General features: G+C 39.7%; 1 protein-coding gene across 5 annotated transcripts in view; it reads left to right on the top strand.

The window, feature by feature from the left end:
- Window positions 1-13,960, top strand: part of pkma (pyruvate kinase M1/2a) — a 19,029-nt gene that overhangs the window by 1,468 nt on the left and 3,601 nt on the right. For 2 of the 5 annotated variants that reach the window (XM_032521617.1, XM_032513883.1), the window contains exons 1-8: window positions 2,371-2,714; window positions 6,772-6,956; window positions 7,851-7,942; window positions 10,580-10,711; window positions 10,817-11,003; window positions 11,124-11,394; window positions 11,633-11,783; window positions 12,414-12,566. In XM_032521617.1, the coding sequence (XP_032377508.1) occupies window positions 2,386-2,714; window positions 6,772-6,956; window positions 7,851-7,942; window positions 10,580-10,711; window positions 10,817-11,003; window positions 11,124-11,394; window positions 11,633-11,783; window positions 12,414-12,566 (1,500 nt within the window). In that variant the 5' untranslated portion in view covers window positions 2,371-2,385. Of the gene's footprint in view, window positions 1-101; window positions 358-489; window positions 512-2,370; window positions 2,715-6,771; window positions 6,957-7,850; window positions 7,943-10,579; window positions 10,712-10,816; window positions 11,004-11,123; window positions 11,395-11,632; window positions 11,784-12,413; window positions 12,567-13,960 lie in introns of those variants that run through there. The other 3 variants (XM_032537052.1, XM_032499157.1, XM_032529336.1) reach the window with 3 other exon arrangements.

Raw genomic sequence — 13,960 nt, 5'->3', positions numbered from 1 at the left:
GATGCATTCACGCGCCGCGATTGGCTCTCTAACTTTACCAAGCACTTCCACCACGTATCTCCGTATCATTCCGCTTCGATAGTTTAGTTTAGTTTTTACCATTCCTTGAATTTCCACAAGAGGGATGCTAACATAAAACATACATTTGAGTAGTCTGTGATGAGTCCGGTTGATATAAATGTGTTTACATGGTGTTTTTATTGTCATTTAGCTGTATTCTCTCGGATGGATATGTCTCAGCATCACTAGAAAGTAGTTCCGCAGATTCAGGGACTAGCTACAGAGATCACCTTGAGTTGTTCTCTCAGTGTAAAAGCGGCAGTTTCATCAGTCAGAGCAGTTGTTCAGCGAAATAAGGTGGGTATCCTCAACATGGACTGCAACTTGGTCGCTTATCGATCCTACGAAGTGACCTGATAACTTGTAGGACACTTGGGCCGTCACATAATGCCTTTTGTCTTTTATTACAGCTGTACATCCTGCGAGCTGTAGCTAAATCCGGGCATGTAACGTAAGTTAACGTTATGAGTCGTTCACTGGTGGCTTCAATATCTAGCTTGAAATCATGTTTTAAAATGCCTTTACACCTGGACGTATGTGACTATCTTAGACGAGCTATTTTTTTGTCCTGCTATGCTGGTTTGGTATTTGTTCTACAACATTGATTTGTAAATGCAATTAATAGATAATGGATAGAGTAAGGAAAGGCGTCCGTGTACTGAGCATATCCTTTTTGTCACAAACTTGCTAATACGTTGTAGTCTTGTTTTATCGCTAAACACAATTATTATAACTGAAATTAAACGTGATGCGTGAAGTGTTGAACGTTGTAGAAACGCTTCCTGTTGCCTCCTGTTGTGGGTGTGGCGGCTCCGTCCTTTCGGCATCCCATTGGTCAGTCTTTATGACGTCTCTAGATCAGGAAAATGTGACGCAGGATGAGAACGTGACCTTTATCGCATCGTCTGCAGTTAAGGCCTATATTATAATATAGCGTCTTGACTAGGGACACGAATGCACTAACGCTCAAACGCCCCAGCATTGTTAAAAGCCGTGTGTTCTCGTCGTTTTCCTTCACATGGCAGTTAGTCAGTCGATACATTCCTCGAGTTCATTCTTTTATACATAATCTTTTCCTGTCATATTTCACCAGAAACACTTAAAATAGATTTGAACCTAGCTCGTTATGTTGTAGGAAATAACCATCTTATGGTATATGAAGCTTGAAATCTCTCCATTGCCTGTGCAGCTTCACTTCAGTAGTTTGCTGCAGTGGTAGTGCCACAGATAATAGGCCTTGTTGACACTGGATACATGGGCAGGTCTAACACATTGTCTACGACGAGTAGGTTTAGGTTCAAGTTAAGTTGTTATTAAGTATGTTAAGAAGTTATGGCTTTTAGTCTCTGTCTGGCAGCTTGGACTGTGTTGTCTGGTATGCAATTTCTAAGGCCTGTTCCCAAACAGCAGAAAGAAGATGATTTGACCAAGGCAGTGCCTTGTGTAAAAGGTGCATTTTAAATTGTAATGTAAAATACATGAACTGTGTCTTAGGTAGGATATGCATAGGGCCTTTGGTGTAGCCCGCTTGTGCTGTGTTGTATTGTGAGAAATGTTTGTTTAGTGTACAACAAAATGTTGGAGCACTGTCATAGCAATGTTTTTTCTGGCACTGTTGACAAAATGTCTAGTCGATTTCATCGGCAGATCAGTAAAAATGAGTTTCTTCGCGAGGATTTGTGCAAAAGCACAATTTTTAAACCTTTTGTTTACCAGAGATTATGCTAATGTTTTTTTGGAAATAAATCACTTAGCATGAGAAACCATATTAAAATGACTAATGAAATCTTAGTCTACTAAGACCAAAACGACCGATTAGTCAACTAATGTGTAGTCCACCAGGCAAAACTTTCACTTTCTGTCCTGGATTGAAGTGTCCTTGACCTGCTGGTAAGGTGCAGCTGAGCTTGTTGTCAGTGCAGTAGACTAGGCCTCTTGCAGCTGGCACTTCTCTCATGCAGTACTTCCCTTCCCACCATTGCTGCATGTTTGCTGACTAATGCTACGTGAAGCCATGGGTAGGAAAACTACCAATTATGGGTATCACTTTGCCACGGCAGATAAACTTGACTGCACTGACGAAACTCTATGCACTCAATTTGATGCGAAGTGCTTTACTTAAAAATGTTGCCAGATGATTTACTTGTATTTGAAATACATTGAATATGTACAGCCGTACCTCACCAACATCGTTTGTTTAGGAGTTTACAGGCCTACATAGTGCAAATACCATTGTACCTTCTTAGCATTATATTTCTACAAACAGACTCTGCATGTTGTGTGTTATTATTAGTCAAGCCTCCGTTTTTAGTCCTGGGGTGTTGTATGACCTCGGCTGCCAATGCCATTGGTGTGGCTCTGGCGTATCGTTGTGGAAGTCTCATGCATGTCCATTGTATGCGGTTATGGCAATTGCCCGGTCAAAGCAGGCACTCTTCATATCCTTTATCCTTATTGAAGGGATTTACTCTTGAGCACCTGAAAGTGTCATATGTATGCACGCGCACTGCAGCGGTCAGTTTAGCTTGGAATGCTGTTGCAGGGAGTTGTTCGCTCATTAACATTGGAAGATCCAACAGACTGGGATTGTTGTGGAGGTCATTGGTTGTAACGTGTCTGTTTGTCCCCAGGAGGTCCAGGAAAATCTACTGGGGGTATGTAGTGCAACCTGCAAATGGTGGTTGAATGAGTGAGTGTGACGGATGGAAACTGTCTCTGTGTGAGCCAACTTGGATTAGCCCAGTGTGGCATCAAATTCTAGTAGATAACACTAAATGTCATGTCACCTTGTACAGCAACGCTACGGTGGCTGCTAATGATTGCACAGGCATAGTGATAAGGAAATTGTTTAGAAAGACGGTGACTGCATGCATGTTAGGACAGAGTATGTTTTGGGTGGGGATTTGCAGTGATTATTAGCAGCCAGTTCTAAAGTTAGCCTTGCTTCAGTGTCAGAGTTACTATGGCTGCTTTTGGCTTGTGACGGCTGCTGCTCACTGGCTGTCCTGGTGTCAAACACCTTGTCTGTCTGTCAGCAATTCTTTCAATGATGTCATGTTATCTTTCCATAACAACCAGGATTTGGCAAGCTGGATCAGACATACAAAGACATTACTGCACTTGTTGAGGGATAGTTGGGCTACTACCTGATTTTCAAAGTAATATCAGAAGCACATTTCCTCTGATAGCTCCAAAAATAACACCTCACCTAAGAATACAGGTAGTATTTGAGGTTGACTAGCCTGAGGATGGCATTCAATTAAACCAACAAAGATACATGCTAGGACTTGTTCACTAATTAAATGTGACTCCATGATAGTAATGCAAAGATTCTGAGCAAATTGTGTTGTGGATGCACATAACAAGCTAAACATAACACAATGCATGACACATAGCAATTTTTCAGGAAGCCTTGTTGGAAATGGCGGGAAACTCTGGTTCAAATGGAAAAGGGAAGGGGTGGGGGGGTCCTCATAATTTCCCTCTTAAGCTCAATGTGCATCCCCTTTCAGTTTTGCAATTGCAACTGTCAGTGTTGCATTGTTGTAGTAGTACATTAACCTGTGAAGTTGCAATATTTATATTGGTCATGCTCCAATAGCAAAGCAGTTTAGAGTGATTCTTAACCAAATGGCGGCCATAAGCATAGTTTGTTGTATATTGTTATTCTTGAAATAAAGTAGTTAAGGGAAACGCCCTTTAATTTATGTAATAAGCCACGGTAACAGCATATTTTTACACTTTAGAAGCGGCAACCAGCAATGATCTGATGTTTTTAATGGTTAAAATGCTAAAACAATAAATTGATTATTTATTGTTTAGTATCATCAGGTAGTTTTCTTTCCTCCCATCAACGGTGGGATTTAGCTTGGTTCCACTCCTGGTATTGTACTATTGATGAACATTTAGTTAAAAAATGGCATGTAGCATACTTATTATTATGATTATTATTATTAATGAATTCTGTTTCTTCAGAAAGAAAATTATAAATGAATAAAAAATGGAACATGTGTTGCAGTAGTGGGATGTGACTGTGCTCACGTGCAGCACTGGTCTCCCCCATTGACTCAAGTGTTACATCATCAGCCTGCAGCTCCTGTTGAAGGAGCTTGTTAGTATAGCGGCATTGCCTGGAATCCCCCACCATGATGCATTTGCAATTAGGACGTGATGAGTAAGAGAAGGTCAGACCTCTACTATTACCATTGAATGCAACACACGTTCCTTTTGAGAGATTTGTTTTTTTTAGGGGGGAGGGGCAGTTGCCACAGCTCTCCTTTATGAGTAGCCTACATCATCAGCCTATGTAACCTGTTCTGTGCTGTGTAGATGAGACGGATTTGCCCAAGTAACATTTTTTTGGACAAATTGTGCTTTATTTTCACACTGTCAACACCCAGATGGGCCTTGTACAATTTGTCACATGTTTCCACTTGTACCAAGTGCTCAGAGCCAGTAATTCAAAACAGGTCTGGAAGCTGTGAACAGGAAGAGGGAGTTATTCCAGGGTTCATATGTTTTGAAAAAACCTGGACAAGTTATGGAATTTGAAAATGCAAATTCCAGGCCTGGAAAGGTTTTGGAAAAATAAAGACCAAGAAAATTTTGGAAAAGTCATGGATTTTTTTTTTTTTTTTTTTTTTTTTTTTTTTTTTAACAAAGCAAGATAATATGTGATTAATAAAAAAATCTTTCAATAAAAAAATGTAATTCACGTCGTCTTAACCATAACGTTCTATTCTGGTTGTGAAGTTACGAATTCCCCTGTGAACCACATACATTGTCATTAATTTTATTGTCTGAGGATAAACGTTAACACAGATTTTTATTCTTATTGTATAATGGCTACTAAGATTTTCAGGACTTCTATATAGTCATGGAAATTTGCCGAAAAGTATTGGTTAAAATGCGTATGAACCCTGTTATTCCCATAAAGAGATATCAGTTTATTATCCTGTTGCTCTTCCAAAGAAGCAACCAGTGAGTTTTTTTTGGGTTTTTTTTTAAATGCACTTCAATGTATAATTTAAACCGAGAGAACTTAATCTGTCCCTGGGTGGCTTAGACTGTTGGACCTGGCAGGGAGTCATATTTAAAACCAAATGAGAAAAATGTACATAGGTCTACTGGTATCTTCTAACAACATCATCTTTTATGATTTGTTTAACTTCAATTTTATTGTTAAATTTAATGTGTTTTTTATTATTATTGTAAAACACTTTCTATCCTTGTTTGAAGTGGCATACGTTTAAAATGTATGATCATGTACTGTATCTTCACATTGTTTTGTACAGATGAGTTGATTGTGAAAAGTACAAAAGGTGGAGAGTGTACAGATTTAACCCCGCTTGGGCACACTTACAGTACATCAGTGTATGGCAGTGGGAATGTTGGTAGTCAGCACACTTTCTTGTAAGAGTTTTCTTTCACTTACAAGTATTGAAGCATCATTTTTGTCGGGCAAGGTCTTAACCTTAAGTAAGTGAGGGACTTTTGGTATTGCTATAAACTAGGCTACCCATTTTAGATCTCAGCTTCCGTAGAGAAATACAGTTAGACCAATTTCTGACCACCCTATGAGGACCTAGGACTTAAATAGTCCAGATCTTTTTAAAGAAGAATTAGAAAATGTAAATGATAGATGTGAGGGCATAAAACCAACGACCTGTTGATCTTTACAAATCAACACTCAATAGTCTAGCAATGGCATGCTGTCAGTGTTGGAAAAACATTTAGATAGAAAATCGAATTGTGGATTTGGAGAATAGTGACACCCCTAGTTTATACAGTGTCCTTAATAATGGTGACAGGGCTAGACTGAAGAAAAAAGGAAGTGTCTCAGGCAAGTATTCCGCCATTTACACACAATTTGATGTAATCGCTCTTCTGCGCTTGCTGTTTACGGTTTCTTTCCCTTTTCTGGTTAGTAATGAGTGATGAAAGCTTGGCAGTTCCAGCCCTGTAGATGAGCTTCGTGATGTCGTTGCCATGGGTGACTCAGGGAGAAGCAGATGAGAACAGAATGTACAATATGATGTAGCAACTCAATAAACTATACTACTCTACTCTGTGTGGAGTATGGTGGCAGTGCAGTGCAGAAGAATTGGCCTTAACATGGTCCTTAGCTTTTAACATCACCATTTATTTATCTGGTATCAAATTGTAAACTATTAAAAGTTACCTGGAAAGGTAAGGAGTGTTTTTCTTTACCTCAGTTGTCATAAGCATACATTTATTCACCATATGTTAAGGACAATCAGCAAGGTGAATAAAGTGCCAATATTTGCTGGTCAGTCTGACCTTAGTGGGGAATAAATCCCTGACCCTAGATCTGTCCTTTTGATTTATACATATACAGCTACCAGCTTTTTTTTCTTTTTTTTTTGGTGTATTTTAACGGCCATCTGATGTAGACTATACACTAGGGCTGCACCATTGTTATATAGTATAGTAGAATATTGCATCTTTCTCTGTGTTTATTGGGCAAGTGGATATTGCAATTACACTATGAAAAAAAAAAATAATAATAAAATATTTTAAGTTCTGCATAAACCTGCAGATTCAGTTTTTAAACTTCGGGTTGGTAGTGGCTGGTAACTTTTGAAAAGAGTTCAGGAAACCTGGACCAACAGTGGTCAACTGAAGAAAGCTATTTGGCCATCTCCGAGTCCTCCTATATTAACTCTTTTTCTCCATTTTCCTTTTCCGCAGGACTTCTCCATTTAAACCAGTGATCGTCATGCCTCAGTTAAAATCTCTAGACATGGGCTCTGCCTTCATCCAGACACAGCAGCTCAACGCTGCCATGGCTGACACCTTCCTGGAACACATGTGCCTACTAGACATTGACTCCGAGCCCACCACCGCCCGCAACACTGGGATCATCTGCACCATTGGTTGGTAAACTTTTTAATTTTTGAGATGATAGGGTTGCTACTAGGTGGATACCTGGTGGGGCTTTGGGAACAGCGCAGTTTTATTGCATGACAACATTTTCAACCTGTTTCCGCTCACACACTTAACTTCATGAACTCATAAATAAAACCTGCTAGAAATGTACTAATCATTAAGTCAAAATGAGTCTTTCCTCACCTAAAGATAATGTGGGTGTTTTTTTTCTTTTTTTTTTCTCACATACGTGAGCTGCGTCTACAGATACGTATAATTGATTGGTTTGTAGACGGGCTTCCCCGTCCTCTCGTATCCTTGGGGAGTTTTTTCAACTGACTGTTGCTCTCCCCTGCTGCTGCGGTTCTTTTTGTTTTGTTGCAATTTTGAGAAGTAAGAAGCAACTTTCTTCCGGAGCATTTATTCAGAGACAATTGGGAACCTACACTGTACATTTACTACCACTTAACAAGTAAATTGCTGATATATTCTCTGCTCGTATAGCCGACAGCTGTCTGTTCTGAGCGCATTCACCTTTACTGACTCTCTCATGTAGCCTAGACACTAAGCACCGAGCTATTCCTTAAAGGAGCTTCCCCGGTCTTGTAACACAAGGAGAGCTTACCAGAGCTTCTTGTGTTTGGTCCGAACCATCCCAAAAATGCTTTCAGACTATAAACAAACTGGACCATGGTTCATTTTGATCCTGACCGAGACAACCTCTTTGGTCGGACCAAAATTTGGTCTTTTGATCCGGGCCGTGGTCCAAGGAACTTGAAAACGTCCTAATTGTAAATGAATCTGGACATACATTCAATTTATTACCAGGAAAAGTAAAATAAATGTTACATTCAAAAAGTTATGGCAAGTCTAAATCTTTTCCTTTTTATGACTGCCTGCAGGGCCAGCCTCCCGTTCGGTGGAAATGCTGCAAGAGATGATCAAGTCTGGAATGAACATTGCTCGCTTGAACTTCTCCCATGGCTCACATGAGGTAGGTCTTTGCACAATTCTGTCTGAAGTTACAGCTAACCAGTGTCATTGTTAAAAGTCATGTTTAAACTGTGCTGATAATTTCCAATCAACATGCTGTGCCTTATCACAGAATAGTATTGCTTGGTATGTTGATCTTTGTTTGTCTTGCTGTTTCTTGTCTAGTTCTTTAGCTTTTCAAGCAGTGTTGGTAACTCTAAACTATGGTGAAAGTAGAAGGTCAACTATGCACAGTGAGCAAGCACGTAATTCATTATAAACTGAATTCAGTTTGACTCTTGAGCAAGAATAGGCCAGCCAGCATGAATGGAAAAAAATAGTGGTGCTAACTTACCTAAGATTAGATCATGGGCTATGTAACCCAGTTCAACTCAAACTGATGCAGTCTGACTAAGCCTGAACTGTTTCTCACAAGGGCACGTCCTCTGTAAAGTTAATACTTTTAAAGTTTTATTGGAGGACAGATGAATGAAGGGACTCTTACAACCTCCATATCTCACTTAAAGCACCCAGCTCTGTATAAGTGCACAAAACGATACGTGCCTAAGCTAACTTCCGTAACCATTCATAAGTGGAAACCCATGAGGCAACGCAAGTAAAACCTCCCTCTTGACTTAATAATTTTATTTTAAAAACAGACAAATGAGAATTAGCGGATTAGTCTCGCCATCTGTCAGTAAAAGTTTTCATCTATAAGCCAGATAAGTCATGTTATCACTTTGCTTGCTTGCCTAATGAAAAAGAAAAAGAAAATCTCTGAATGAGTTATGGCAAACTTAAATCATGTTCAGGTGAGTTGTTTTATGCCCCAACCTGGCTCAAGGTAAAACAAAGGGGAGACGCACATGCATATGCAAAGTGGGGCTCTTCGAATTCCGTTGAACTATTCTAGTGTCACTTTATCGTTTGTCATTTGACATTATGACAATTTTCTACATGCAAACCATGTAAAATAGGAGTATGTAAGATGCTCAAAGAATTATGTTTTTAGCTTTTACATCCAAAAATGTAATGTCACTGCACTAACAGATGTGACACATACATCCCACACTTCTTGGCAAAGACTTGTTTGTGTAGATGAATTAAAATGAATTCAGTCCCATATATTTAACCATCCAAGAATATAGAAATGATTAATTCTGTTTGAGATTGTTTGAAATTCTTCTTCATGAAAAGTATCTGGTTTGTGTGGGTCTAGGTGTTTCAACAAGATCGAAGGTTGGTCTAGATTTGGAGAAAAGCCAAATAAGTTGGCTTTGGGCTATAAATACGTCCTCTGTAGCTTCCTGCCCTTTATCTCCTCAGCAGGCAGCACGTTGATACTCTGTAATTGTGTGTGTTTACAAACCAACATCAAGGTCAGTCCAATTTAAACTAAAGTAAGAAGTGGGAAGTTGATTATGTTGCAAATTCAGTTTGTCACATTTCTTAAAACAAAAACAAAAAAACAGTATTAACATCTAATGAAATGAGAACTAGCTAAATGTTAAATGGAGTTTCACTTCACATGCTTGCTATACAAAATGGAAATGGAATTACAAAGTTATGGACCCTGATCTATACACAAAAATGACACACAGTAAAATGAGGTCACCTGTGCAACATTGGTCTCAAAACATTACACTGTCTACCACACCTCGGTCTCTTACTAAAATTCTACGCTATCCAGTGCAGTGAAAGTAGTGTTAGCTCAATGTGTTGCCAGTGTGAAAGTCAGCCAAAGTGATTACCTGCCACTTAAGTTATTACTGAAAGCTCTGGTTTCCCAGGTGCGCAGTTTAAGCCATGTGCAGCAGAGAGCTCTCTTTAAAGCCACAAACACTCGCCAAGATGGCTGCAACATTAATGTGACAGTGCTGAATTTCTCTGAAGTTATCTTCTATCATTTCCTAAACACATTTTTCAGCTACAAGGTTGGCCATCAGATTTTGTTGACTGTGTGAACAATATCGGGCCATATAAGTCATGATTTCAGACGAGTCTGTTTACATTTCTAATTGTGATTGGATTAACATTGTTGTGTTGTATTGTGTCTATTGTTTAACACTAACTTCACTGGGGAACTTCCTTCTGAGAAACACTGCACTTCTTCAGCTGGCCCACTCATAAAACACACTTGAGGCAAAGGACATTGTAATTCTCAGGGACACATAGGATGACATTCTATATCTGTATAATGCTACTGAAGTGATATGATATGTTATGCAATCTCTCAAGTCTTATTTAATGAAACTATGTAAGGCACTTGAATTAAAAAGGCTCCAAGTTATTCTGCTTGGTGCACCCAGATTTCTTCTGACACTTAGTAGAAAGACTTGTATGACCCTTATACTGATGCTGACAGTATGACTCATATTTATGACTGGGTGATATGGCAGACATGCCTTGCCTTTCAGTTGACCTGGCCTAATGTTTGTGTCTGCTGACTAAAACCTTTATCTCCTTAGTAAGTCTCTCTAGTAATGCCAGTGCCTCTGCTAAATTGAGATTTCCTTCTTATTTAATTGTGTGTGATAGTATCATAATTTGTTGGAAGTCACAGGTATGATCAAAATACAAAAATTAAATCAGTTTAGCATCTTGCTCGGCGTTATCTCTGGAGATATTTCAACCTGTTGTATACCTCCCTTCTTTTTAGTACCATGCACAGACCATCAAAAATGTGCGAGAGGCCTGTGAGAGCTTCGAGCCTGGCAGTATCCAGTACAGGCCTATCGGCATTGCCCTGGACACCAAGGGCCCAGAGATCAGGACTGGCCTCATCAAGGGAGTGAGTTTAGCATTGCCTAGTAGTCCTGATAATGGCTTTATAAGCATTTAGCAGGAAAACCAACCAACCAGAAAGTAAAAATGATGTCTGTTAATGATTTGACAGAGCGGCACAGCTGAGGTGGAGCTGAAGAAGGGCAACATGATCAAGATAACCTTGGACGATGGTTATCAGGAGAATTGCAGTGAGGAGATCCTCTGGCTCGACTACAAGAACATTACCAAAGTGGTGGAAGTTGGTAGCAAGATCTATATTGACGACGGTCTCATATCCCTTCAGGTCAAGGAAATTGGTGAGTGGAGGACTGTTAAACATGAATAAAATCTCTTGTGATCATTAAATGTTTTGAAAGCTGTGCTGTGCTATACCCAATGAAAGGCCTCAACCCGTTAACATGTTCTTGTCTCTCTAGGTGCTGATTTCCTCATATGTGAGATTGAGAATGGCGGAACCCTAGGTAGCAAGAAGGGAGTGAACCTCCCCGGTGCTGCTGTAGACCTGCCTGCTGTTTCAGAAAAGGACATCCAGGACCTGCAGTTTGGCTTGGAGCACGGAGTTGACATGGTCTTTGCCTCCTTCATCCGCAAAGCAGCAGATGTACACGCTGTCAGAGCAGTGCTGGGAGAGAAAGGCAAAGACATCAAGATCATCAGCAAGCTTGAGAACCACGAGGGTGTACGCAGGTGTGTGTGGATAAAGTGTTTTTTTGTCTTTTTTGTTTTTATGTATGGGATCCAAAAATGTATCTTTTGTGTACACCTTGATATGTGTGCTGTGATAACTTGTTTATCTTATTTTATTTATTCCTTGTTTTTTTTATGAATCTACTCCTTTTACATGGCCTTCAAACTCCAAACATCCTATGATAATTTACAGTTTTACTTTGTGATTAAAATGAGTTCTTTTGTGTCTCCTGTGCAGATTTGATGAAATCATGGAGGCCAGCGATGGCATCATGGTGGCCCGTGGTGACCTGGGAATTGAGATCCCTACTGAAAAGGTCTTCCTAGCCCAGAAGATGATGATCGGTCGCTGCAACAGAGCTGGCAAGCCAATCACCTGTGCAACTCAGGTTAGATAAAAGCAAAGGGCATTAAGGCCTTTCTTCAGCTATATCACCCTCAGGAGCTGAGGTTTATTTTATTTTCAAAGACTGGCAGATGACTGGCTGACAGCTCAAATGTGTCCTTATTTGCAGCTATATTAATGTAAAGAAGGGCAGTCTCAGTTAGGGCTGGGCAATATAGAGAAAATCAAATATCACAAAATTCTTGACCAAATACCTCCGATGTCGATATTGCTACGGTGATGTATGGTTGAACATTGGTGCTTATACAAAATGTTATACAATGAGATTTTTGATTAATAATCTCCAGAAATGATTTAATGACTTAGTGGGTAAAGGTAAATAATAGAACAGTATAGTAAGTTCAGTAAATGCCATGTACTTTACTGTAATGCAGCCTGTAAAACCAGGTAAAGACAACACTTACCATATTACGATGTATCCAAAATCTAAGACAATATCTAGTCTCATATCGCGATATTGATACGACATTGATATATATATTGCCCAGCCCTAGTCTCAGTTAAATCTTCATAAAACATGTGAGCATTAAATTTGTTTGTATCACTCAAAAGGCTGGTTAATTTTTAGATTTGTGTATGTTACCTTCTAACACCTCACACAAACACCATTTAGATGTTGGAGAGCATGATCAAGAAGCCCCGACCCACCCGTGCTGAGGGCAGTGACGTAGCCAACGCCGTGTTAGACGGAGCCGACTGCATCATGCTGAGCGGAGAGACTGCCAAGGGAGATTACCCTCTGGAGGCAGTACGCACACAGCACATGGTGAGTTAATGTATATTCAAGATACGCATTACAATAATGTATTCAAACTCAAAGCATGATGAGATATCATTTAAAAAAAAAAAGGATTCTTGATTAGAGAGAATAATTATGCTCACGGGATCTGCTTTATTTGTGATTTATTATTTAACTTAAAGCATGCTCTTAAGACTGGGAGACTGCTCTTTCTCTTTTCCAAATTTTGGTGTTCTCCTGAACACTTCTGTGGCTTCCCACTCAGTTTCCCAATGACGCCGCATCTCTTTTTCCACTTGGCATAACAGCTGCGGAAGAAGGTGTCAGTAGGTTTGTTAGGCCAACCGGAAGCGCCTCTCGTTCATTCATTTATCCATCCACTAATTTCCAATTTATTTATTTTCCAAAGTTGGGAAAAACACTATTTGTGCATCCTTGTGAGATTTGTTCCATCCATACAGATGTTATAAACGGCTGGACGTGCAAAATTTCCTGCCAGTCGGGATAATTGTGACAGTGTTTTTTTGATACATAGGCACACAGTCAAATGTGTAACTTACCGTGATGGCACGTAGGGACCGTCTTAATCCACCCAAACTAAGGTAGTCTCGCATTACCAGACCAATCTCCACAGCGCTGTGGAGAAAGGTCTGGCTTGTTGTTCAGGCCTTTCTTGGCTAACCTCCACTGTTCTCGGCTACACTCTGTTTTTGCACTGCTATGCAGATGCAGGAGTGACTCAGCAGTACTGCACCATTTCCCCCCCCCCTCCCCGCCTTTGAGCTTGCTGTCTTCCAGCTGATTTTGCATGGGATGCTTCACAGTCCAAATTTTCCAAAGACAATTTTCACTGGCCTAATACCGTACTTTTAATGAGAAGACTTCTTGTAACATTACGTGGACTAACTGTTTCTAAGTCACATCTATTATCTTTTATCTTGCATTGTCTTCTCTTTTACTACAATCTTTCTAATACATTTACTGTTCATTCCTCCTGAATGTTTTTAACCACTTCTTTACATTTGTGTGCAGTGCGTGGCCTTCTAACTCCCAGCTCCATTTTTCAATTCCCAGTTGACTTAAAGTCTTTTTTTTTTTCTTCTTTTTTTATTAAGCTCAGCTCTATCACTTTTTTCTTTTAAACTTAAGGTTAAATAGTTCTTTCAAAAAGCTTAACTCAGCAGTATAGTTGTCCACAGATTAGAATAGGTTGTATTGTACTGTTTTGTTATTCTAATACCTCATGTAAATGTTGTGGTAAAATGTTGCCTCTTGGATACGTTTTAACATTCCCCCCCACTAACTGCACACCTTTACTCTTCTATTCATTGTTTATCTTCTGTTCTTCTTGTGTGTCTCTAACATTGTCCCTCTCTGTTCCGTTTTCCTGACCTTTCTCCCTTTTCCCCCCGAATCATTTA

The sequence above is a fragment of the Etheostoma spectabile genome, chromosome 1 (genome assembly GCF_008692095.1).
Source record: "Etheostoma spectabile isolate EspeVRDwgs_2016 chromosome 1, UIUC_Espe_1.0, whole genome shotgun sequence".
NCBI classification, from domain to species: Eukaryota; Metazoa; Chordata; class Actinopteri; order Perciformes; family Percidae; genus Etheostoma; species Etheostoma spectabile.
The sequence above is the reverse complement of the archived record's forward strand: the minus strand, read 5'-3'. Positions and strand labels throughout refer to the sequence as shown.